This window comes from Oryzias latipes, chromosome 20, assembly GCF_053564925.1.
Source record: "Oryzias latipes strain Hd-rR chromosome 20, Olatipes_Hd-rR_3.1".
NCBI lineage: Eukaryota > Metazoa > Chordata > Actinopteri > Beloniformes > Adrianichthyidae > Oryzias > Oryzias latipes.
This window is the reverse complement of record NC_136256.1, coordinates 10,943,808-10,969,382: the sequence shown is the minus strand read 5'-3', so window position 1 is coordinate 10,969,382 and position 25,575 is coordinate 10,943,808. Positions and strand designations below refer to the sequence as shown.

Here is a 25,575-nt window from a genome sequence, read left to right as displayed (position 1 = left end):
GCAGAAGCTCTGAAAAAAAAAACCTTAGTCCTGCCTGCTGCTGCTTCTGCCGCTGCTGCTGCTCAGCTCTCTGCCCTCTCATCCACTGCAGCAGGCATGGCGGACGCCGCTGAGACCACCATCAAGGTGGTCTGCCGCTTCAGGCCACTGAATAGCTCAGAGGTGGCACGGGGGGACAAGTACATCCCAAAGTTTCAGGGGGAGGACTGCGTGGTGATCGCGGTGAGTCTGTGATGCTGATTATTAAACAAAAATAAAGATAAAGTAATGGAAACTCATTTAAACTTTTTATGTAAGTTTTGTAACCAATAATTTTAACCCAAGTGGAATACAAACCCGGTGAAGCTTCAAGTCACCGCTTTATTAAATAAAAGTTCAGATTACATTTGAGGTTCTGGTTGCTTTTCACATCAATATGAAACTTTATTTACACAGTAGATCTTAAATTGAGCTAACTTTCACCTGTAAATGTACATTTATTATCTGCTTCCTAAAAAAATAAAACATTTCGTTCCTTGCTTGACATAGAGGACTAAAAAATTAAACAAATGTATTCAATCAGATTTACAGCTTTTTTAGTCTTCAATTTTTTTGAGATTTAAAAATTGCAACATTTGTTAAAGAATTGTTGCTTTTTAAACACTAGTTAAAAATATATGTAGAAGTATTCTGTATTAATAATAATGCCTCCATAAGAAAATCTGCCTTCATTTGGGAAGTACATCTGTGGTAGATCTGAAAGCACTTTCTGAAATTCACAGAGCTGTCTCTGCATGATTGTAGCTTTTTGCTCTAGAGCAATGTCGTTTGTTTTTTTTACAATTGCCATCACTGATTAGTGTTTATGTACCATTGGATGTCTCAGGCCTGTACAGAAACAATTAAGCATCATATTTCTGCCCCAAATAATCAACACAAATACTCGACTGATTCTGTTTATGTCAATATTAAGCATCTAATTTGTACTAATCATCATAATGAGCAATTATTTGAAATATTTAGTGTTTTGTACAGGGGACTCATTCTTATCTGAATTGTTGCACATTGCCAGACCTAAAAATGGTCAACAGAAAACCTTTTGTGACAAATCCAGACTTCTTGTTTGAAGCTGGTTTGAAAACTAAAGTGATTGGAGTCATGTCAGTTCCCCAGGTAACCACTAGGTGGCTTTTTATGCAAAGACGAGTTTGCAAACAGTAGTTTACAAATCTGTCTGCCACTTTCAGTGAAGCAGTTTTATTTTAATGAGCTGGTAAAGGGTAAAAAGCAAAACCAAAATATAATGTACTTGATATGCAATGGGATACTGTACATATACTTAATATTATGCACTATAAGGCACACCTAAATGCCTGAATTATTTTTTTAAAAAAGACAGCGCACCTTATGAACTGGAGCACCTCACACCTTTCACCTTATGGACTAGTTCGGGTGCAAACAGGTTTTGGGATTAGCGTGAATATAACACTGCTCACATGTAGCTCTGTCGGACTGTGTAGTCACTAACAAGGGTTAGGAGTTAGTGTAGTCACAGTAACGTTTGATTTTATGGATATGAGTCTGTTTTTTCAGGTGAAGGTTCCAGATGTGATGAATACACTAACACTCGTAATGTGGCTAGCGTGTTACAAACAAGTTCTAGAATGACTGGGAACATGGTTAATAAAGTCTGACTGCAGTTTTGTGCGCCTTATATATGATGCAAGTCTGAAAATAAACCATTCATTGATGATGCGATGTATAATCTGGTGCGCCCATTGATATTCTGGATCGAGTGTCACGTCACAAACGACGTAAGACACATGCACCATTACGACTGGCAACTGCCATAGATACGATGAGTCAGAGCGACTCGGACCAATCACTGTTGATGGTTTGAACGTGGCGGCTCCCGTGTCAGGGAGCAATGGTGAGGGATATGCCTCATTTCATGAGAGCTGGAGGAAAGGCATTTACTATGGGAGACGTTACACCGCTATTTGTCCATTGTTTTCACAGTCAGTGGTTATGATACATGTTCTTTAGTTTAAAACATGTTTCCTGGATGGGGGTTAGGGTTAGATGCCAGCTGAGAGGAGGAGGTGTATTATTCTCAAAGGACTATGGAATCGTCTATTTGAATGGAATATTCAAATGCATTTGAGATGTATTTGCCACGTATGTAGAAATAATGCAAAATTAATAAAAGATTATAACAGCCGTGGTTTCTATTTTTTTTCATTATGGTAGATTTTATTCAGTTGTTGCTTACCTCATTTTATTTGTGTGTGTGGTAGAAAGAGTTTTTTTTCTTTTTTGTTCAGTACTTTGAGGTGTTTTTATTCAGAGGGCTTTGTTCCTTAACTTCTTTAAGTTTATCAGCCATTCGTGCCTTTGAAATTCATCAATCTCCGTCATTGCTGGGCTTAGGTGACAAGCATTTGCAAGCATAGATTCTGAAATAGGCAAAATAAAAATCCTGTAACTCTAGTAAAATATAACTGTAACTCTAGAAGGAGCAGTTCTTACAACGTTTACAGATACATCTTTAGAGAAAAGACATTTTTAAATATACCACAAGCTCAATCATCTTTCGAGCTTTAATTTAAGGTGTGTTTTGTGAAAATCGGTTAAGGAACGAGGGAGCTAGCCCGATTTTTGGGGTTGATGGCTGCCTGTCCTAAACAGGAACAGCAGGTTTCTGTTGATGTGACTCAATGCATAGCAACGACGCCTGCATGCACACGTCACTGTGTAAACCAGCAAATAGTCAAAGGCCAATCAGGAATTACACATCGATGGCTATAGTGTGGAAAATACAGTATGTCAATTGTTCTGAAAAATTTAGAATAGAATATGTTTAAGCCTAAATAGTAGAACACCATTCATGATGACAACCGTTTCTATATTTTTTTTTAATTAAAACTATTTTCTTGAATTCTTTGCTGATTAACGTCCACGTGAAGTTATAATTAGACGTCCAAATATGGATCTGGTTTGCATGCCAAGCATGATGTGTTGAGAACCGAAGCAAGACGTGGTTCACACGTCTGTCAATTGCACTCTTTTACACTTTACACTGTTGTGCAAAAAAAGCTTATACTTGACAGTGAACTTGAACAGAAATAAATTATGTGATATTGTGGCCAAACAATGTTATCTAGAACTTTCAATTATCTATTAAAATCTGTCAACATTTAGACATAAACGGCAAAAACTCTCATCTCTGACTTTGTGTCTGCCCTCTTTTATCTGGCTTCGTGTTCAGAGGGGAAGAAGCACTCAGTCTTCTCAGCAGGAAGACTTTAATTTGTTGCTCAGCTTTTTGATGAAACTATTCCAGCCTTGTGAACCCTGAAAGCATAAGAATATCAAACTGTCGATTCATTCCTTTATAAACATGCCTTAGCGAGAATTCTAATGATTGGTTTTGGTCAAAGAAGATGTTTGTGTAGAACAAATAGAAAAATCTTGACAGCTGTGCATATTTCTGGAATAGCCTCCCCATGTTACATCAGGTATGGGTTTAATGGGTTGTGGGAGGGGCTTCAGCAAATCCATTCACATACACATAGACCCAGATTGGATTTTTGTTTGTAATTTTATGGCATTGCTTGAAGATCATTAAAACCATGATCCGTGTTCTTGCACATGCTGTAAAAATGATGGTCCTTTTAAAACTTATAGGTCAGATTCTGGTAGCATCTGTACATGCAGCATCCTCCTTTCTACTGCAGTCACTTAAGAGATGAAAATAACAAAGTGATTAGAAATGACTGAATGAAAACAATCTTCCTGCTCTCTGCAGGGAAAACCGTACCACTTTGATCGTGTGTTCCAGTCCAACACCACCCAGGTGCAGTTCTACAATGCTGTGGCCCAGAAGATTGTCCGAGGTAAGCCTGCAAAGACAGGAGAGGAAGCCTTAATGGCACACGCACTCCTGCTCTGAAAATCCTGTCCTGATGCCAACAGATGTTCTGGAGGGGTACAACGGCACCATCTTTGCTTACGGGCAGACCTCCTCGGGCAAAACACACACCATGGAGGTAATCTGGAAATCTGGGTGTTGCTTTTATGCAGAAAAGAAAGCAAAACGTACAAATATTTTTGTATAATTCTGTAAAGGGGAAGCTGCATGATCCAGATATGATGGGAATCATTCCTCGAATTGTTCAAGACATCTTCAACTACATCTATTCCATGGATGAAAACTTGGAGTTCCACATCAAAGTGGGTCCATGTCTCTGGCCCAGATGAACACATCTGCCCAGGTCTCACTCAGACTCTTTTCTCTGCAGGTCTCATACTTTGAAATCTATTTGGACAAAATTCGGGACCTGTTGGACGGTATACTCTGACTCTGGATTACCTTTATCTTTTAAGAAAAAGAAGAACTAATGACACTTTGATTTGCAGTGACAAAGATCAACCTCTCTGTCCACGAGGACAAGAACAGGGTGCCATATGTGAAGGTGAGCTAGTTCATTTAGGTTTCACTGACATGTTTGAAAATCTCCCACAGTAAAAGCTGTGTTTCACAACACCCTTTGCTATTTTTACTCGCTTGTTACACAATCAGATGAAAAAATCAGGACGAAAACTCATGAAGATAACATAATAGGGTCACAATTTCATCAGAAAAAAATCTTTTTTTAGGATAAAAAGGCTGGAGGACTTCCTATCCATTAATAGCTGACTCTGTGTGACAGCTTAGAGAACACAGCATGTGTTTGTGATGTGTTCCCAGGGGTGTACCGAGCGCTTTGTGTGCAGTCCTCAGGAGGTTATGGACGCCATCGATGAAGGCAAAAACAACAGACACGTGGCTGTCACAAGTGAGTCTGTACACTGAGCGCCTTTAGCTCTGCTGCTTCTCATGGGTTCAGCCTGACCCAGACACCTGACTGCCACCAGCTGAGACACTGTTCCTCCTCAGAACCTCAACAAATGCATTATCGGACTTGTCCTGGATTCTGAGGACACTTTTGCACTAAGGGGGTCATTTGGCCAAGTTTGGTTTCACACTGCACCCTTGAGAGAGGATCAAAGCTGAGACAAACCTGCTGGATAAAACAATGACCATATTTTAGGCACTACAGGGTGCACCAGACTATCAAGAGCATCGTCAACAAATTATTTTAGAAATTATGTCATATACAAGATGCACCAAACTCTAAGGTGCATAAAGTGGGACAAAAGAGTCAGAAGTGAGTCTGTCAGTCAGTCAGACTTTATTTACTGTGGTCACAGTAAAGATGCTTACACACTGGCTGCGTCGACTCGCGTTCAAGCGGTGACTTTTACTGAAAATTCTATGCAAACACGCGTAGACCAGAATTTTGGGCTTCCGGATCTGGAACATTCCTCTTATCACAGGCTCTACATCCAAACAGGAGTTCGTTATGGTATCAAAGTTTAACATATTTGGCTCATTTTGTCACAGTTTTTTCGTGGTGGGGAGGGGGGGGGGACGTTTTTCCTCCTTCAAAAGGGGGAACAAGAGAAAAAGTTTGAGAACCACTGAGACAACCCAAAGTTTTGATTCAGATCTGAGGGAAATGTCAAAACGTTTCACACATTTGTTTTGTGTGGTTCGTCATTCACTCTGCATTTTGAAAGTGAACACTGAAAGGGATTAAACTCCCCGTTAAATCCTGCAGCTTTTGCAGCTCGTCATTTGCCGGACAGCTGAAAATTGGAAAATATACTAACCTTAATATACATTTTCAGAGACCTTCATTTTTCCCAAAATACATTTTTGCCCACAGGATATTTGATCAGCTTTTCTGTCATTGAGTTTTAACCTCAGTGGGGGGGTTTCCTACACAAAATTATAAAAAAAAAATCTCTTTACCACTTTCTGTACTTCTGGTCTAGATGTCCTTCTTTATTTTTATTTTTTTTTACATTTTTCTTCCTGGTCATTTTTTTTTTGATTTATTGAATATAAACACATTTATAGAAGATAAGTGCATGTAAAACAAAGCAATAAGAATAACATTTTTACACAAAATAATTACAGCAAGCAACATCTGAGTAAGAAATTATAAGTGAACAAATAGTGAATAGAAAATAACAAGAAAGATACTAATTAGAAAAAATATTACTCAACAAATAGGGAAGTGCTAAATTCCACTGTATGGTACACTTTTAAAGAGTTTTAATAGTATTTTAAAATTGATGAAATTCAGTAATAAATAAAAACATTTAGATGAACTTTTTCTTACTCTAAATTTATAAAATTTGGTTTGGAGAAATAATGAAGAAACAGAATTTTCTACGTTTTTTTTCTTCCTGCTCAAAACTTCTCCTAATCAAGCAGCTGCAGGGATGTTTCCAGTTTGGGAGTAAAGGTGAACTGAAGGAAGATGTATGTACGCTTTGTCTGTGTCTCCTGCATATTTGAACACAGCTTCATCAAAAAAACTGTGGGTATTTTTTTCACGTCAGACATGAATGAGCACAGCTCCAGGAGCCACAGCATCTTCCTCATCAACATCAAGCAGGAGAACACTCAGACTGACCAGAAGCTTACCGGGAAGCTGTACCTGGTGGATCTGGCCGGGAGTGAAAAAGTAAAACGTCTTGTTGCTCCCCTTTCTCTGTGACCCAGTTTTGCTGAAGAAAACAAATCTCTCTGAGTTTAGAAAAGAGTTTCTTCCGCTACTCAATTGTTCGAGGAGGGAAGTCGCCTGATGGGAGTTTCTGTGTTTAAAGGTGGGGAAAACAGGAGCGGAGGGCACTGTGCTGGATGAAGCTAAGATGATCAACAAGTCCTTGTCTTCGCTAGGAAATGTCATCTCAGCTCTGGCGGAGGGTTCTGTAAGTCAAACCAAAGCAGAGTGTCTGATTTCAGAATACTGTCACTCAATCAGCAAAACAAGGAAAAAGTCGATGAAAAGAAACATCCAGTGATGCATTTTCTAAACCTGCTATGTCCCTTTAGGGGTCAAGGGGTTGCTGGAGCCTATCCCAGCTTTTGTCGGGTGAGGGAGGGGCACCCCCAGGTGCAGGACAGTGTAGCACATTTACTTCACACATTTATTAACCTATGAGGCATGTTTTGGAACTCTGGGAGAAAGCCAGAGGAAACCCATGCATGGTCTAGAAAAACTGTGATTGCTAACCACTACACCATTGTGACATAGTTCCTAAAAAAGGAAATTGTAACAGTGGTCAGTTGTTTAATGCTGGATCACTGTATTCCTTGTGTTGTGCAGTCTTTTGACTTAGCTGAAAGCATGAACTTAACTTACTTTTAAATAAATTATATGAAATCCTGACACTCAGTGTTCAAAAAAAGTACTGCATCCTAAATTCAGAGCATTCAAAGTATTTTTTACTTTGCAACATTGCTCCTCCACACGTGCGGTTTAGCATTAAAACATTTCATTTGGGTGGATTTTTAAATAGCCAATCCTTTTTTTTCTGGACGTGTCTAGGTGTTTATCTTTTATTTGTACAAAAACGTGTTTGCTTTATGACTCAAATCCACAGCAGACTTTGATACTAACCAAGTATTTAAAAAAATCTCTTATTGGCTGTGTCAGAGTTATGTTCCGTACAGAGACAGTAAGATGACGAGGATCCTGCAGGACTCTCTAGGAGGAAACTGCAGGACGACCATGGTGATCTGCTGCTCCCCGTCCTCCTTCAACGATGCAGAGACCAGGTCCACACTGATGTTTGGACAGAGGTACTCACAGCCACTGATGGCCTCATGTCCCTACGTTCTGCTTTACTTGTGGTTTCACAGACTATTTGACCTTTTGTTGATTCCTCACTTATTGATTAAGGTACTCACATGGCCTGGACAGATCACTAAAATATTGTGTGGAACCTTTATCACCTATTTGTCATTTTTCCAATCTTCTATTGTCCAGTTTTGGTGAGTCTGTGTGAATTGTAGCCTCAGTTTCTTGTTCTTCTGCTGCTGAAGCTCATCTGCCTAAATGTTGGACGTGTTGTGCATTCAGAGATGCTCTTCTTTAGACCTCAGTTGTAACCAGTGATTATTTGAGTTACTGTTGTCTTGCTATCAGCTGGAACCAGTCTGGCCATTCTCCTCTGACCTCTGTAATCAATGAGGCATTTCTGCCCACAGAACTCTTGCTCACAGGATATTTTTCTCTTTATTTGACCATTCTCCGTGAACCCTAGAGATGGTTGTCTGTGAAAATCGCAGAAGATCAGCAGTTTCTGAAATACTTAGACCAGCCCCTCTGTCACCAACAACCAAACTCACTTCAATCACCTTTCTTCCCCGTTCTGATGCTCGGTTTGAACTGCAGCAAATCCTCTTGACCATGTGTACATGCCTAAATGCATTAAGCTGCTGCCATGTGATTGGCTGGTTAGAAATTTGCTTTAACGAGCAGTTGGACCGGTGTGCCTAATAAAGTGGCCAGTGAGTGTATTTTATAAGTGATATCTTTATATCTCACTCATACATACATGATACATTAAAAATACTGATACAGAATAGTTTGATTATCTTTTGAATGGGTGTGGGATGAAGCAAATTTACATAACCCCACCGCTTTTGTGATTATCCTTTCCCTTAGTCTTTAGCGTTGCCATAATTAGGCTCCTATCAGTCCTGTGCAGACTATTTATCATATAACAAAGACGTTTGCTGATTGATTATCATCAGAATGTATGTTACATTATTCCTGAAATGATGAGACATCTGTTGGTTTAGGCCTGTTCAGCATTCAGTCTCACACAAGACGCCAACATTTCCTCTAAAAATAGTTTAATAGAGCAAATGGCTTTGCTTCTGGTAGAAAATAAAGCCTTAAATTCTCAGATTAAACAACAGAAACAATATGGTTCACAGAAGATCTTGACACTCAACAGTTGGTTGCAATCCATGTTACAGTTGGCAATGGCTCAGGCACATGAGCAGGTTGTCCAATGATCAGAGGGTCGGCGGTTTGATCCCTGTTCCCCCCAGCCAACTGTCATTGTGTCCTTGGGCAAGACACTTCACCCTCCTTGCTTCCAGTGTGGCTCCACTGGCATGTGTATGAATGATCCCAGTGATGGTAAACACATTTTTGCATGCGTAGTGTCAAATCTCGCTTTTTTACTATCTTTGATTTTGCTGAGTTAAGTTTCAGTTTGACGTGACAAAGCTGTCTGTTTTTGAATGCAAAAAAATGTTTTGAAAGCAAAGAATAAACACATTTAAAAGCAAAATAAAAAAAATAACTGAAAGCAAATATTTAATATTTTCATTTGTGTTCAACGTAGTGGCAGAAATATCACTCCATAACCTCCTTCTCAGGGCAAAGACCATCAAGAACACTGTGACCCTGAACGTGGAGCTGACCGCGGAGCAGTGGAAGAAAAAGTGGGAGAAGGAGAAGGAGAAAAACAAGACTCTAAGAAACACTGTCACCTGGCTGGAGAACGAACTGAACCGATGGAGGAAAGGTGAAGGCTGCACCTCCACAGAGGTTCAAAACTGCCTCTGCTGTCATCTGGCTCAGCTGCTTTCTACAAAAAAAACAAGACAAAAACAAATGGGTCTAATTTAGGCCATTCTAGTTGCACTGTAATGTTAGCTCAGGGATGTGAGTGGCTGTTAGCTAGTGGGAGAGTGTGGAAACCATGATGTGACTTCAGAAGCCTTATTAGAAGCAGAAAGTAAAAATCAGCACTCATTTCTGCCTCTCTTCTGCCCTCTGCAGGAGAGACTGTGCCAGTGGAGGAGCAGTTTGACAAAGAGAAGGCCAAAGCGGAGGTGCAGGATGTGGACGCTGGAGTCACCAATGATAAGCCAGCAACGAAACCGTCCCTCGGAGCGCTACCCGGAGTCAAACTCACGGATGCGGAGAAACAGAAATACGAGGCGGAGATGGCCAAACTCTACAAGGAGATGGATGACAAGGTGATGCTGGAAAAAGATGAGATGGAATTTGTGTGCAGAAAGAAACACAATGAAAGTGTTTGTAACTACTGGATATAAGCTGCTTTCTTTAACTTTCCTTTATCCAAAGAGCTTTCCTTATCCACACCAAACATTTAAACCTGCTGATGTGTAGTTTTCCTTCAGAATATTAAAAAAACAAGTCATTGTCTACATCTTCTAGGATGATGAGATCAACCAGCAGTCCCAGCTGGTCGAGGAGCTGAAGGAGCAGATGCTGGAACTGGAGGAGGTGACTAAATTCTCTTTCCTGTCATTTTCCCTAATGATTTCCTTTTAATGTTAGCAGTCAAGCAGATTCTCATCAGAGCAGGTCTTTGAGACAGATTTAGGGTGGACTTTGTCATTATAGGTTATATGTCCACCCTGATCATCTATTGATCAATTTTAAAGTGTTCAAGGCAGTTTCCAAAATCATTCTGTAACTCTCTAAATAAACCCTCCAAATTTGTGGCTTTAAAGAGCTTTAATTTCCACTAAACACCTACTGTTTGAATGTCATCTGTTTGTAAATTTATGGAGGAATTTTGAATCATTATTCTGCACTAAGGCAGTTTATATCATTGAGGTTGAGGAGCTTTCATTTTTGCAGCAGTCTTATCTGGGTGTGGGTTTCTTGATGTGCTGCTGAATGACCCAGTCTCAAACAAGCTCTGAGACCCACAGATGTCTCCACAGGCGAGCTTTTTGAGGTCACGCTGCCCGAATCATCAGCCTTCCACTACCGTGCCTAACACTTTATATGTTTGTGCTCATATCTGATCTAAAGTTTCCTCCAGATGTTCTGACCTAACATTTTTATATCAGTGTCAGATCACAACTACATAAACTTTAACTGAGACCTGTAGTGTCTGATGTTGCCTTTCTCTGTGTCTAACAAAGTCTGATCTGGGAACAGAGTTAAAGCTCTCGGTTTTTTATGACTGTAGAAATTGTTACATGTAGAATGACATTTAAAAGTGGTTTTTGGTCAGCCCATCATTTATTAACCCTGGAGAACCCAACAACAGATTTCGGCAGACCTTTTAAAGTTGATTAATTACCGTAATTAAACTTGGTTTTCTTTTGTTCATTTTGGGAAGCAGCAATCAGCAGTAGTCAAAAATTCAAAATAAAAACATGCTTCATGGGTTAATTGGTTACTCTAGATGTGACTGAGAGTGCATGGGCATGTGATGTCATGATGACGTGTGGCCCTGCGACAGACTGGCGACCTGTCCAGATGTCCCCTGCCTTCCCCCGCAAGGGATAGGCTCCAGCAGCTCCGTGACCCCAAAAGGGATCAAAACGGATTAGAAGATGAATAAATAAATAATAGAGAAGAAAATTACATTAAAATAGTTTAAAAAGATAAACAAAATTAAAAAAAAAACAATTACAATTACTTTAATTTAATACTCTAAAACTAATAAATAAAAAGTGCATTATTTGGTCATTAAAAACAAAAAATACAACTAATTGATATACAGCTAATAAATTAAATAAAAGGGCATAATTTATTCATAAAAAAAGAAATTGCAACTGATTTACAACTACCAATAGGTACATCAGTCATTAAAATCAAGAATTCACAATTAGGAAAGAATGTTAAAACATATTCTTAAAAAAAATCAAGCCAATTAAGCAGTAAGTTTTTAAAAACGTTCAACATTTGGAGTTTCAGCAGCACCAGTTTTGAATTTTTTTCCATTTCTGTCAAAAAGAACTGGATTGTGCAATAGGTTTTTGAGGTGATTTGGCTTTAACCAACTTGTGTCGTCTGTCAGAGGGCAATGAGGAGTGAATGAAGTGTTTCTGACAATGTTCTGTGCTCTGTTGAGGCAGCAGGAACTGTGGAGGTTTTCCGGAGAAGCCTTCTAATAGTACAAATGTGTAATTTTTGACTAAATTTTAAATGTTTTTTAAACTGAACATCCCTCTGAGCATGGCTTATTTTCCATCCAGCTCTTAGGCTCTTCTCGCCGCGACCACGACACCCTGCAAAGCGAGCTGAACCGCCTGCTGGCTGAGAATGAAGCCTCCAAGGAGGAGGTGAAGGAGGTTCTGCAGGCGCTGGAGGAGCTGGCTGTCAACTATGACCAGAAGAGCCAGGAGGTTGAGGACAAAGCCAAAGAGTTCGAGGCTCTGAGTGAAGAGCTGAACGAGAAGTCTGTAAGCTGTTCAGGCTGAACGGGTTCTTCATGTGATCAGTGGAGCGCCACAGCGTCTTATGTCCAACGTGAGCTGCTCTTCTCCAACAGAGCTGCTTGACCACCATTGACTCTGAGCTGCAGAAACTGAAGGAGATGACCAACCACCAGAAGAAGAGGGTGACTGAGATGATGTCCTCCTTACTGAAGGACCTGGCTGAGATCGGCATCGCTGTGGGAAGCAACGACATTAAGGTCAACAGTATTAACAAGCCCGTCTCTACTGAAATGTTGCTGAAACATTTGATTCCACCAAAGCCACACTCACTTATCTTTTTTGGTTACAGAAAAGGTTAAAACAAGCCCCCAACTTCCATTTGAAATTTAATGCAAATCCAGAAAGGTTGCAATTTGTCAACAGACCACTGGGGGCTGGTTTCAGAAGGGAGCAATTCCCTAACTCTCATCTTAAAAAGCACAAATTAGTTCAACAGCTTTTATTTTAACTCATGTAAACTGTAAAAGTGCATAATTTAGTCATCAAAAACAAGAAATTACAAGTAATTATTACACAACAGATAAATGAAATAAGGAGGAGTGATAAATTTTGAGTGTTTTTAGGGGCTTATGGGGCTGCAACCTTAAACACTTTAGGCCATTTAGGTTTAATTCTCAGTCACTTAAAACCAGCGGAAGCCACAACATCCCTTTAGAAAAATAAGACACTGGTTTTTATTTATATTATTGTCAACATTATGATTAATAAAATATGCTGTTTTTGGCTTGAATAAAACACAAACACAAAGAGAAAAACATTTTTTTTGTTTTTAAATCTGAAATAGTTTATAACATTTGACAATTTCTGTGCAAAAATGTGTAAACCTAACAAGACAAAATTAAATTTAACATTTTTGAAACTTCAAGACGCACTCAAAATTATTATTCAAATTAGTTTCAAAAGTGGAAAGTCCACCTTGCAACGCGGCACACCCTATGTATGAATTCTGGTTGTGCTCAAACAGATTTCCTCTAAAAAATCCATCATATTGTTTAAATAGGACTTTGGTCCACTAAAAAGCTGAACTGCTTGATGGACTGTTGGAACATAATGGGCACAATAGCCAGGAGCTGGGTAGTGTAATGTGCATTGTTCAACTTATCTAACTGTTTTGTTTTGGTCAATGTGTCATAGTCTGAATAATATGTTTTTGTTTTGCGTTTTTATGAAAAATGAGCATCATGTGGCTCCATAGCCTCAGATTAGACCCCTAGACTAGCAGGTGGAGGAACTCGACAGTAACCCCCCCCCAGATTGTTATTGGTTTGGCGGGAGCAAACCTGGATTAAAGTAGCCATCACACATCATGCACTATCCCGTCGTTCAGACTCACTCTGACCTCAAAGAGGCTCTGCCTGGTGTAAATTTAAGTCTATAATGAATGAAACAGAACCAGTATAATCATAAGCTTTTGAACAATAGATGTTTATAGATGGTTCCCATGGTGATTCTATACTGGTTTCGTATTGCCACACTGCAAAAACAGGCCCCTTAGAAATAACAAAAAAAATCAAATTGTCACCCCATCGGCAGATTTTCTTTTAATAAGCAAAAAAAAAACAAAAACGGCCAATGCGGTGAGAAAATTGTCTTTCCAAATTCTAGTTGCTGAGACACTTTTCCTCAAACTAAGATGATTTTGCCATTAAAAACGTTCTTAATAAGATTAGTTTTCTTACAACACAGAATGACACATTTTATCTTGAAAAAAGGGGTCTTTTTACTTTCTTTAGATTCAGTTTTTACAGCAAATAAATCAAAGGGTCACATAAAATATTTACTCACCTTGAAGTGTGGAAAACTATTTTTACAAAGGAAAAACATTTCAGCAAAAGTGTTTTTAGATGTTTTTTAGGAGAAAATGGTTGAAGAAGGCCTGTAAATAGGATTTCAGATGGGCTTGTTAACTTTTTTGATGTTCTCCATCCTCAGTCTTTTAAAAATATCTAGTTTTTCAGCCAGTTGTTGCCTCTGCTTCCACAAAAATTCTTTTGACCTCTAGTAGACACCACCATTGAAATGATCTGTTTCTGTGGATACGATTGTAGAATTCCTCCAACATTTATTTCTGTTTGAAATCGTTTTTTCGTTTTATTTAACGACACTTGGTTGAAGTGGTTAAGCACCGAGACTGAAGCAGAAGTAGCGAGATTGTTGCTTAAACCTTCAGCAACAGGAGAGCAGCGGCGTCATTGATGAAGAGTTCACCGTCGCCCGCCTCTACATCAGCAAGATGAAGTCAGAGGTGAAGACCATGGTGAGGCGCAGCAAGCAGCTGGAGAGCAGCCAGGCGGAAAGATCGCAGACGCTGCAGGAGGCTGAGAGCGAGTTGACTGCCTGCCAGCTGCGCGTCTCCCAGGTAAATCCTGATGCTGTCTCCATGGTGACAGAGGAACTGTCTTTTGTGGTGACTGTTTCATCTCCTTTAATGGAAAAATGGATCTGACCTTACCTGTCCAGCAAGAAGCAAAGATCAAATCCCTGACAGACAGTCTGCAGAACGTGGAGCAGAAAAAGAGGCAGCTGCAGGAGAACGTGGACCTTCTGAACGAAGAGATCGTCAGGATCCAAGCTCAGGGTGAGCAGAGACTTGTTCATCAGTTGTTCTTAAGAACTGCAACCGAGCACAAACGACATAACAGCGCATGAAAACAACCCTCCATCGGTGCTGGAAAACTGCATTCAATCACAACTTAGCAGTGAGAGAGAGGCCTCTAAAGCAGTCCACTATGTGGAACGCCCCCTAGTGGAAACAGACAGATTTATAATGAGCTGCACTGAGTCAGTGGCAATAGAAATCCTCACTTAGCAATATCACTGTCTCAGAATTGTAATGCATTACATCTTACTTGGTAGTTACCTTCTTTCTGCAAAGACAGAACACAGAATCAGTACTAATAAATGGACAGCAGAGAATTTTACAAACTGTAAATGTGATGTTCCTATATAGTGGTTTACTACCTTCTTAGAAGGACCAAAGTGCTTTATGGTCACAGTCCCATTCACCCATTCACCAAATGGATGAATGGAAAATATTTCTGACCAGAAGTCAGAGCAGTAGCAGACTGAATGAACTGCAGATTACCTGCTGATTTGTCAAAGCTATTTGTGTGATCTAGTTCCATGAAATTGGAGGTTGCACTTTGTTGATGGTCCCTTGGCAGCCGTCTCGCTGCTGCAGTGTCTGCATTTACAGCTTCTCATTAAAAGGCAGGAAAAAAAACAATCTTTCAGATTGCATTTGCAGTTCACTCTGTGTGTTTGAGATACTTGCTGGCACATTTGAACATTTATCATTAGAGTTATTGAGGCAGGAGGTCCGAAGCTGTCAAGATCTTTCTGACTTTACTAAGTTCTCCGAGTGCTGCCATCTGATTGGTTGACTCCCCCCTCCTCTAAGCCCCCCCCCCCCCTAGTTCCATTATCGGACACGCAAGGAATGTGTCAGAAGTCAGAGCGCCGTTGTGGCGCACTTGTGATTCGCGCAGCAGATTCATGCACACGTAGAAGCACATTTGAGTAGTTGTAATCACGGATTTGATGTTATAACTCTAAATGAACACATGCAAATGGGAATTTGTCAGTTCACAGCAGAAGATTTTTACACAAAGATTCAGATTTTTGGTGCACAACTTTTCCCTTCCTATTTTACAAGTTCTCACATCAAATCCACAAGCTCGTCCATTTAGACACATTTTTACCTTAATATTATATTTTAGCCACATTGTGTGTAAATTAGAAAATCTGTCTCAGTGATGGAAAGGTGAAGACAATAGAGTATAGAACACTGATTCTTTCTGAGAGACAATGTTGAAAAGACACTTAAATCCCTTATGCTTAATTAAAAACAGTAGTCATTAACTAAAGTCAAGTAGAGCTTGATTTATTGCTTGAAAAGTTATAGGAAGAAGCGATCTTATATAATCCCACCCCTACTGAGTTCATTTATTTTATAGTTTTAATTAATAGTAGCTCGGTTGGTAGGGTGGGGGGCTGCCATGCAGGAATCCAGGGTTTGATTCTCGGAGGGGAATAAACAATGGTACTGGGGGCAGTTACTATATCAATGGTGAGCTATTAAGTGGGGCCCCTTGGGCAAGACCCTTAACGCCACTGCCTACCAGCATGAATGATCCCGGTGATGGTCAGAGGGACTGTAGGCGCGAACTGGCAGCCACGCCTCCACCATCACCAAGTATGAATGAAGAGTGAATGAATAATGGACACAAGCGCTTTGAGCGTCTGGAAAAGTGCAGATATCCATTATTATAAATGATAATAATTGATACTTTATTTATCCCACAATGGGAAATTCTTCTACGCATTTGACCCATCCGTAAAGGCGCTCAGGAGTAGCGCTAAGGGTCTTGCCAAAGGGCTTACCCCACTTGGTGATGCTAATTGCTCGCCAGTACCGTTTTTTATTATTTGAACCCTGGATTCCTGCGTGGCAGCTTTCTACCTTACCAACCGAGCTACCTAGCTATAGTTTTAGTTAGATTCTTTTCAAGTAACAAAATCTAGTGCTTAGTAATGATAGCTTATCTTCAGAAAACGTTCATTCATGATTTCAGTAAACAGTAACAGTAACCGTTATGTAATAATCAGTGATTATCGTTAGAACACATTATCACATTAAACCAGTAATTATTGCTACACATTGCAGATCAAGTAAACAAAATCAATAGCTTATTAATTGTAATAAAAACATTTCAGTAATCATTAGTTGCACATTACACAATGTAATACTCATTGGTTGTAAGTAAAGAGCTTTGATTATTATTTATTTATTGATTATTATTTCACCACAATCAAGTTCACACATGTATTGTTGATCCTTAACTCCTTTTATCTTCATATCCTGAAATCAGAGTTTCTTTATACATTTTCTTGAATATTTGGATATTTGAACATTGCTTGAGCTTATTACTTAACCCGTTCCAAAGTTTAGTGCCACACAACGACACTCAGAAACTTTTCTTTGTGGTTCTTATCAATTTCATCTTGAAGTTACATCCCCTCAGTTTGTAGCCGCCTTCATTTTCTAAGAACTGTTTTTGGATATTGAATGGTAACGATTTCCCACTGACTCCGTATAGACGTTGCTCGGTGTAAAAATTCACAAGGTCATAAAGTTCTAAAAGTCTAGATTGATAAAATAAATTGTTTGTATGATCAAGTTATATTTATGTACAATTCTGACGGCTCGTTTTTGAAGTAAAAAGAGAGGATGAAGTGAGCTCTTATTCCCCCAAATTTCTATACATTAGGTGAAATATGGTAATATTAGTAGAAAGTACAATAAATATCTACTGTACTGATGTCTAGATTTATTTATGATTGAAATACTTTTTTAGACTTTAGTTTGTATGTGTCTGATGTGTGGCTTCCAACTTAGTTTGTCATCGATAAAAAACACTTTTAATTGAGATATTATTTATTTGAATTGAGAGCTTGGTATTTGCGTAGTTACCAAAAAACATCACTTTGGTTTTATCTACGTTCAAAGATAATTTGTTATAATCCATTCATGACTTTAATTTGTTTAACTCTGTGTTCACCACATTGATAAGTTCCCTATGATTGTCAGTAGAATAGAATATATATTATGTCATCAGCAAATAATATGAGTTTCAAAAGCTCTGAAACATTTATGTAAATATTGAATAGCAGCGGCCCCACAATTGGTCCTTGTGGGACACCACAACTTATCTCTTTGGCTTCTGATGTAAATTTGTCAATTTTGACAAATTGTTTGGTTCCTGTTAACCCTTGTGCTATCCTAGGCACTTTAACGTTGGGAGTTGGGTCATCTAGACCCACTAGACAGTGCGCTGAACCTTTTTTCTTCAATGATTTGTGATCTTCACTGGTGTCCATGGATTAAATGAAATCTTTCCACCTTTATCCACCTTTGTCATGGTAGGGTGAACACGTCAATGTAAGGGTGGGATCATCTAAGATAGCAAGGGTACCAAGGGTTAAATAGCTTTTGACCCAAGTTAGCGCTAGTCCTCTTATCCCATACACTTCTAGTTTGTCAAGTAGAATATCATGATTAAGATTGTTAAGTGCTTTATTCAAGTCAATGAAAATTCCAGCTGCATATTTTATTTTGTCTTGAGCATTTGTGATTTCCTCCACAGCATCAATAATAGGCAATGAGCTTGATCTGTTTTCTCTAAAACCATATTGGTTTTCATTTATAATGTTGTGTTTATTGATAAAAGTAACTAATTTATCATTGAAGATTTTTTTCTAAAATTTTTGAGAATTGTAGAAGAAGAGAAACAGGTCTATAGTTTGTAAATTGGTGGCAGCGCCCCACCCCAGAAAAGCACCCCCAGCCCTAGCTCAGCAGCCCACCACCACAGAGGAATTCTGAGCACCCCCCCCCCACTGCAGGCACGAGCCAGGGCCCACCAAGGGAGACCCACCCATGCTCCAGGCAGCCACCCACCCCATGGGAGGACAAGGAGAGAGCAAGGCAGGGGCACCCCCAGCCAAGAGATGTGGGGGTCCCCCGAAACAACCACTGTTCGAAGAGGCCCAGCGCTCACGGCCAAGGACCAGAACCTGTACCACAGGGACACGGACACCCCCAGGCTCAGATGTGATAGCATCCCTGGTCTTGCCGAAGAACTCAGGGATCCCCCTCTCTAGGTGGAGAATTCCCACTGGGAGTTGAACCCTTATTTCCTATGTGCGAGTCCTGCACTTAACCAACGGGGCCATCCAGCTCACGTGAACTGCAGATTGGGTGTGTTTTATTCTAGGGGGCGATAATTGGTTGATTATTTAAAGAGAACAAAAAGGTGCATGTCCACATGAACTGGACAGTTTGTGCAGGGCAAGCATTGTAAAGTTTTGATCTTCACGCCATGTTTATAGTCGGTATGAAGAATCTTATGGACATACATTATGTAACTGAGAAATCATGAAATCCATACCAGCATAAACACTTCTCTGCCTGCAGAGAAAGTTAATGCCATGGAGAAGGAGAATGAGATCCAGTCTGCTCACGAAGTGAAGGTACTGTGGCCTTCAGTCAGTAAGTCCGCTTCTGGTTCTGTATCTGTAGACATGGAGCTGTGTCATGTCTTTAGGAAGCTGTGGAGAAGCAGATCCAGTCGCACAGAGATGCCTACCAGAAGCAGATCAGCAGCCTGAGAGACGAGCTGGACAGCAAGGAAAAGCTCGTCATGGAGCTGCAGGAGTAAGACCGCTGCTCCTCATGCTTCTGTTATGCTGAGGAGTGAGGAACGTCTACTGAGTCTGTCTCTGATTTCTGAGCAGCTTGAACCAGCAGATCGTCCTGGAGCAGGAGAGGCTGAAAGTGGAGCATGAGAAGCTGAAGGCCGCTGACCAGGAGAAGAGCCGCCAGCTGCAGGAGCTCACGTAACTAATTGCATTATTCCGACTAAATACGGCAAGGGCTGCATGTGATTGAAGTAATGTCTGGTTTGTGTGCTGCAGGGTTCTGCAGGACCGGCGTGAGCAGGCCAGGCAGGACCTGAGGGGACTGGAAGAGACTGTGGTCAGTTTTTTTCTCTAAATATTTAACCTGCCAGCAACTTTTTTTCTGAAAAACGTCTCTGAAAAAAAATTGTGACATAAATATTCTATCTACTGTACATTTTTCAAACAACATTAATGAAAAATTACAAACATTTTTCAAATCCTTACAATATCTAACAACACCTGGCCAATTCAATATGAAGCAGAACAGCAAAACCTTAACTCAGATGTGACATCTTTTAAGCAGCACAGCAGGCACGCTTATGGATTTCACCTGTAAGAAGAGAGCAAACCCAGTTCAACCCGGAAGAACACAGTCTATAAATGTCCAACAGCAGTGCTTTCGTATTTAGTTGAAACATATCCAATCAAAATTAGGTCAATTCAGGGGATTTGGGGGAGCGACTTCTGCTTAGTCATCATTAAAAAAGCACCAAAAAAGAACACCCCTGAAGTTTGATCTTCAGATCCTGTTTACTGTGCGTTGATGAACATTCTACATTATCCAGAAGACGATATGGACTTCATAATCTACTAATGCATATAGTCATTCTTTTTAGTACATAAAGGTGCTTAAATTCTGCCAAAATATGCAAACCAACAGATAAAAGGCCAACTGGTTTGTCAAAACCGAAAGAAATTTTTCTTGCAGCTCCTCACTTAATGTCTTGATGCATTTTAGGCTTTAAAGTAGTTTTAGAAATTTAATTAATAAAAATTACCCAGTTAATCTTGTTTGAATAACAATATATATTTGTATACCGGTATATATATTGTTATTCAAAAATTCAACTTCTTCCATCATTTTGATCTGATATGTTCATCTTTAAAGCTTCTTGAAGGAAACTCTAAGCTCCATGTTTTAGAGACTTTTGTGGCGGTTTCCCTGCAGGCTCGGGAGCTGCAGACCCTCCACAACCTGCGGAGACTTTTTGTGAAGGATTTATCCAGAAGAGTCAGAAAGGTAAAAGTCCTGATTTTGTTTTATGTCTGATCCGCGCTCACATCAGCTCTTTGTCCTCTGAATTTGCCTGAGGAGAGTGGAATATTTGTGCAGACTGTTGTCCTCCCCGTGCTGGGCACACGCCATTGAATTTGCACCTTGTTGAAATTTTAATGAAGGTGGGGAACACAGCAGGCAGAGTCTGCAGTAAGTAGGCCACAGGATTCTTCAAAGGTAGCTGTAAACGAAGAACCCGAGGCCTCAGCGAGTCCCCTGTCTGCAGCCTCAGGCTCCAACAGATAAACAAAGACGCTCTCTGCTGTCCTCGGCTCACTCGTCAACCTACTACTGGGATTTTTGGAGACAAGCAGGAGTCTTTGTTCTGAAAAGCTGAATGAGAAGGAATCATGTATGTGCTCACTGTGAACAAATGCAGCTGTTTTCTGTTTGTTTTAAACAGAACACTCAGGACTCTGAGGACTCAGAGGACAGTTCTGCTCAGAAACAAAAGATCTCCTTCCTAGAGAGCAACCTGGAGCAGCTGACCAAAGTTCACAAACAGGTAACCACACACCTTCATGACTTCTTTGATTTGACCTTTTTACCACTTCTAAACTCTAAAAATGACCAAACAATAAACAGTTTTGATGTGAAACAACACTAAGACAAATTATTCAGCTATGATGTCATCAGTTTGGGAGAAAAAGCTTTGAGAGCAGCTGTGGCAGAGCGGTCGATCTCAGATCAGAAGATCGCAGGTTCAGTTTCTGCCCAGCCTGCTGCCCATGTGATGAAGTCAGGCAAAACACTGAACTCACATTGTTTTTGGTGGTTACAGGATGGTGCCAGTGTTAGGCAGCAGAGTGTGTGAATGTGTATTTGGGTGAATGGGACTGTAAAGCGGTTTGGCCTTCAAGGATGGGAGTAAATTGCTGTACAAGTAAACATCTAAACCATGTAGCCTTTTATAAAAAGTATTTGCTCTCTTGAACCCAACAAGTTTTTTTCCCCCATCTTTTCAAGCAACAACTGCAGTAAAGCTTTTCCAGTAAATGATGAACAGGGAATCTTGTTCCGCTCAAATAGGATAGAATAGAATAGAATAGAATAGAATAGAATAGAATAGAATAGAATAGAATAGAATAGAATAGAAAAGATATTGTCATCCGAGGATGAACATTCTTTCACTCACAAACATAAAACGATCAAATAAAATAGTGATGTCTTTTGACAAAACTTCTAAGAAGTCATGAAAAAGCAAAAGTAATTTTAATAAAATGTCACAACAAACAGAGCACAGAAAAGTAAGAATACAGGAGGAAAAGAAAACAAAAAAAACGGAAGTAATTTTTAGGAGATTTGTCTGTGTTTTCGTTTCTTGGTTTTTGAGGTCTTGGGGGCATCGATGGTGTTTTGGACAAAAGTTTTTTTTTTAAAGCACCTACAATCAATAGAATTCTGAATGTCCTTCAGCTATTAAATCTTCGTTTTTAATAATTTGAAATTCAAACCTATAAGATAATTTTCATTATAACCTGTTGAAGACCATGAAGCAGCATTCAAAACCTTTTCTTTTGAAGCATTCAGATACAAACTTGTGGGTGTGTTTGGATCATACTTTGGCTTACCCAGGTAAGTTTTCTTGAGCTTCAGGCCGTGAAGTTTTATGGACTTTGTTGTAGACCTTCTCTATCAGAAGGTCTGAACGATCAAGCTTAGGGTGCGAAACTGAATTTGTCCTCAGCTTAAACCCTTGTGCTATCCTAGGCACTTTACCATTGGGAGTTGGGTCATCTAGACCCACTAGACAGTGCGCTGAAACTTTTTTCTTCAATGATTTGTGATCTTCACTGGTGTCCATGGATTACATGAAATCTTTCCACCTTTATCCACCTTTGTCATGGTAGGGAGAACACGTCAATGTAAGGGTGGGGTCATCTAAGATAGCACAAGAGTTAAATACATTTCATTCATTAACATTTAAAGTAGAAGGCATTTCTCTGAGAGCCTTATTCAACTCAGTTTTTAACCAGAACTAAGAAAAAAACCTGTTGAAGAAGAAGTGAAACATCTTCTAAAGTAGAATCAAGGCCGGATAACTAGTAGTAGCCACTACTTTGATGGAATTTACCTGGAGGAATGAGGATCTACACATACTTTATTCATCATAGTAACTCTCAGTGCTGTCATCTTTGTCTGTGATTCCTGCTTCACTCGCGCCTGCAGCTGGTGCGGGACAATGCTGACCTTCGCTCTGAGATCCCAAAAGTGGAGAAGCGTCTGCGCGCCATGGTGGAGCGGGTCAAAGCCCTGGAGGCGGCCCTGAAAGAAGCCAAAGAGAGTGCGGCTCGTGAGCGCAAGCTCTACCAGCAGGAGATGGAGCGCATCAAGGATGCCGCCAAACCCAAACCCAACATGGGCAGGAGGAACTCTGCACAGATAGGTGGGTGGAAGCACCCCCAGACTCCTAAATTGTGAAGTTGAGCTGTCTGAGCTGTTCTACTTGGGTAGGTGTGAGTAAGATAGGTCAACAATAAACAATATGATAATGGCTCTGGAAGAGTAGGTTTTATAGACCTGCATCGACCTTCAGGACATTAGATTAAAAACATGGATGACTGCCTAGCAGTAACTTTTTTTTTACATTAACAGTTTGTCATAAAAACGTGTGCACAAGTGTCTTTATGGGAGATTGTGTATTGATTGTGCTGGGATGCTCTCATGATTTCTTCCTCTCAAACAATGCATCTTAAAAAACTCTTGTGTATTATACAACAGAATCTTCCTGAAGAGATGCTGAAGACATGACATCTCCTCATGGAAGAGGAGGTGTTGGCAAAACTGTTTTTATCTATAAACAAATGGCTAAAATGACTTCTTTGGCCTCATTGTGGGCTCTAACCCATCCATGAATTCTGGACAAATGCTACCACCCTAACTTGAATTTCAGAACAAGTCAGTCTGGAGATTTAGAAACCAGAGGATTTTATTTAAATAACACAATAAGTTGATGTTTTTTTTGTATTAAAATGTTTTTTTTTTTGGTCTTATTCAGCCAAGCCCATCAGACCGGGCCAGCTGCCCGGGTCCTCGCCCTTGTTCAGCCTCAACAGGTCCAACATCATCCGTGGAGGAGGCAACGACAGGTAAGGAGGAGCATGTGTTACTCTTCTTCACACCTCAACTCACCCGTATTTGATAAACTTAGTGAAGACATCCCAAGTTCCCTCATTTGTCATTTAAACACAAGGGAAGAACTCAAGATTTATGACAATTAATCCAGTGTTCATGTTTATCACATCTTTGACCACACAGGAAATCTGTTTCACTTCTGGTTTGAACAAACGTTGCTTTCATAGAGTTCTGATCATTGAGTGTATAAGAGAACTGGATCAAGTGAGAGTGATGTCAACCATAGAAAATGGCTTCTTTCCAGCTCCAACAAAATGAAGTCAATCCAGTTGGCATTTTTCGCATTACGAATCCCGCTGTGTTGAAGCCAGATGTCACTAAGCAATAATTGGTCCGATTCGCTTTAAGTCATCATTTCTACGGCAACCACTTTTGCCAACCAGGAGGGAGCTTGTTTGAAGTCCACACCCCTACTGTTTGAAACGGGCTTGGAGAATCTGACAACGAGAGGACCAGATACTTTCATTGAGGCATCTGATTGGCCAGTTTAACAAGAATAACTCACAATAAAGAAAAATAATATTATCAAGAACATGTTAAAAAAGGAGCAGAGCAAAAATAATTATTCTGGTAAATAGAATGTCAGTAATAGCTGTTTATTTCTCTAGAGAATTGATGGGATTTTGGCTCCTTGGAGCCAGTGGGTACTTCCTGTTTGGAACGCCAAGGGGGAGGGGTCACTCAGTCCATCCAGTTCTCATTTATAATCGATAGTTCTGATTTAAAAATAGATGTTGGAGATTATGTTATCAGAAAAAACCCACACTGCATGAAAACATATTTAGATTCCTTTTTCCATGAGTAAGCTAACAGTGGAGCACCTAACTGTTGGTAAACTTCAGTCTATCTGGAAATAGATGTTTATTTTCCCCCTGTTTCTCTTTGATTGTTGAAGTATTTAAATTGATTGTGTGCAGCCAATTAATAAAACTTCTAAATTAAAGTCATTCAAGTGTTAAGTAGGCTTTAGGAAAGCTCACAGTGCTGCCGTGATGAATGTCTTTATTAATGTTTGGAAAAAAAAATGCTTTTCACATGCAAGTATTTTTTTATGTTGGTGAATCAGAAGCTGCCCAAGGAAAATATTTAAAGTAAAATATTTTTTTAAATTAAGAAGGATTTTTAAAAAGGTTTTTGGTTGATTTGAGTTTATATACTGTAGGTGGAAGGTTTCACCTCCAGCTACCTCCGTTGGACCAAGGGGTTCCTGTAGGGAATTGCTCTAGGAGCATCGATTTTGACTTTAAATGTCTACTTCAGTTTTTTCTTTTTTCATGCTGTTGTGTAACTTTCTGTTACATAAAGTTGTCAATTTCTGTTGTAATGATCCTACAAGCCTGTTTTTTTCTGTTTTAATAAATAAAAAAAAACAACATTTTGTTTATTGTGTGGGACACTGAAAAACACACCTCTATCTGAAAATCTGTTTTTTTCTCCTGTATTTTGTAACTTACAGCAGTTAAAGATACTGAAAGGTTCCAAACCTGAAGTCAAGCCTCCAGACTCATTCACTGATCCATGGCAATGCTACTCTGAAGTCTGCATGTGCCAAATGTACCAGAAAACATCAAAAGCAAGTGGTAATTTTCACTTTAGAGTAAAGAAATGTAAATTAAAAAAATGTGCTTGACCTTAAAATTGCACATTTGCATGTTTTATTTCTGTGCATGTTCCTCTATCAGTGTTCTTGTTTGTTTTCCCATATCTCTGTGAAAAAGTCCTCCCAATAAAATATTGCACTTGTTCTTTTAAAAGCTCTATAGCCTTGCCTATTTATATTCCATTTGAAACACAATAAAGTTGAAAACCTATACATCGA

At 39.6% G+C, this 25,575-nt stretch overlaps 1 protein-coding gene across 1 annotated transcript; it reads left to right on the top strand.

Moving 5' to 3' along the window:
* LOC101173898 (kinesin-1 heavy chain) lies at window positions 1–25,575 on the top strand. The gene is made up of 26 exons (XM_004080880.5): window positions 1–222; window positions 3,788–3,875; window positions 3,955–4,028; window positions 4,108–4,212; window positions 4,281–4,329; window positions 4,399–4,454; window positions 4,730–4,817; window positions 6,433–6,557; window positions 6,700–6,804; window positions 7,533–7,678; window positions 9,272–9,420; window positions 9,678–9,877; window positions 10,080–10,148; window positions 11,861–12,067; window positions 12,157–12,300; window positions 14,274–14,462; window positions 14,564–14,681; window positions 19,080–19,135; window positions 19,210–19,319; window positions 19,400–19,501; window positions 19,580–19,640; window positions 20,514–20,585; window positions 21,025–21,126; window positions 22,791–23,007; window positions 23,620–23,710; window positions 25,213–25,575. The coding sequence occupies exons 1-26, from the start codon at window positions 97–99 to the stop codon at window positions 25,217–25,219; spliced, it is 2,856 nt and encodes a 951-aa protein (XP_004080928.1). The 5' UTR covers window positions 1–96; the 3' UTR covers window positions 25,220–25,575.

Coding starts and splice junctions, on each gene's coding strand:
- LOC101173898 (XM_004080880.5), top strand. CDS start 97: ATGGCGGACGCCGCTGAGACCACCATCAAGGTGGTCTGCCGCTTCAGG. Junction 4,330..4,398: donor AATTCGGGACCTGTTGGACG/GTATACTCTGAC, acceptor TTTGATTTGCAG/TGACAAAGATCAACCTCTCT. Junction 12,068..12,156: donor AAGAGCTGAACGAGAAGTCT/GTAAGCTGTTCA, acceptor CTTCTCCAACAG/AGCTGCTTGACCACCATTGA.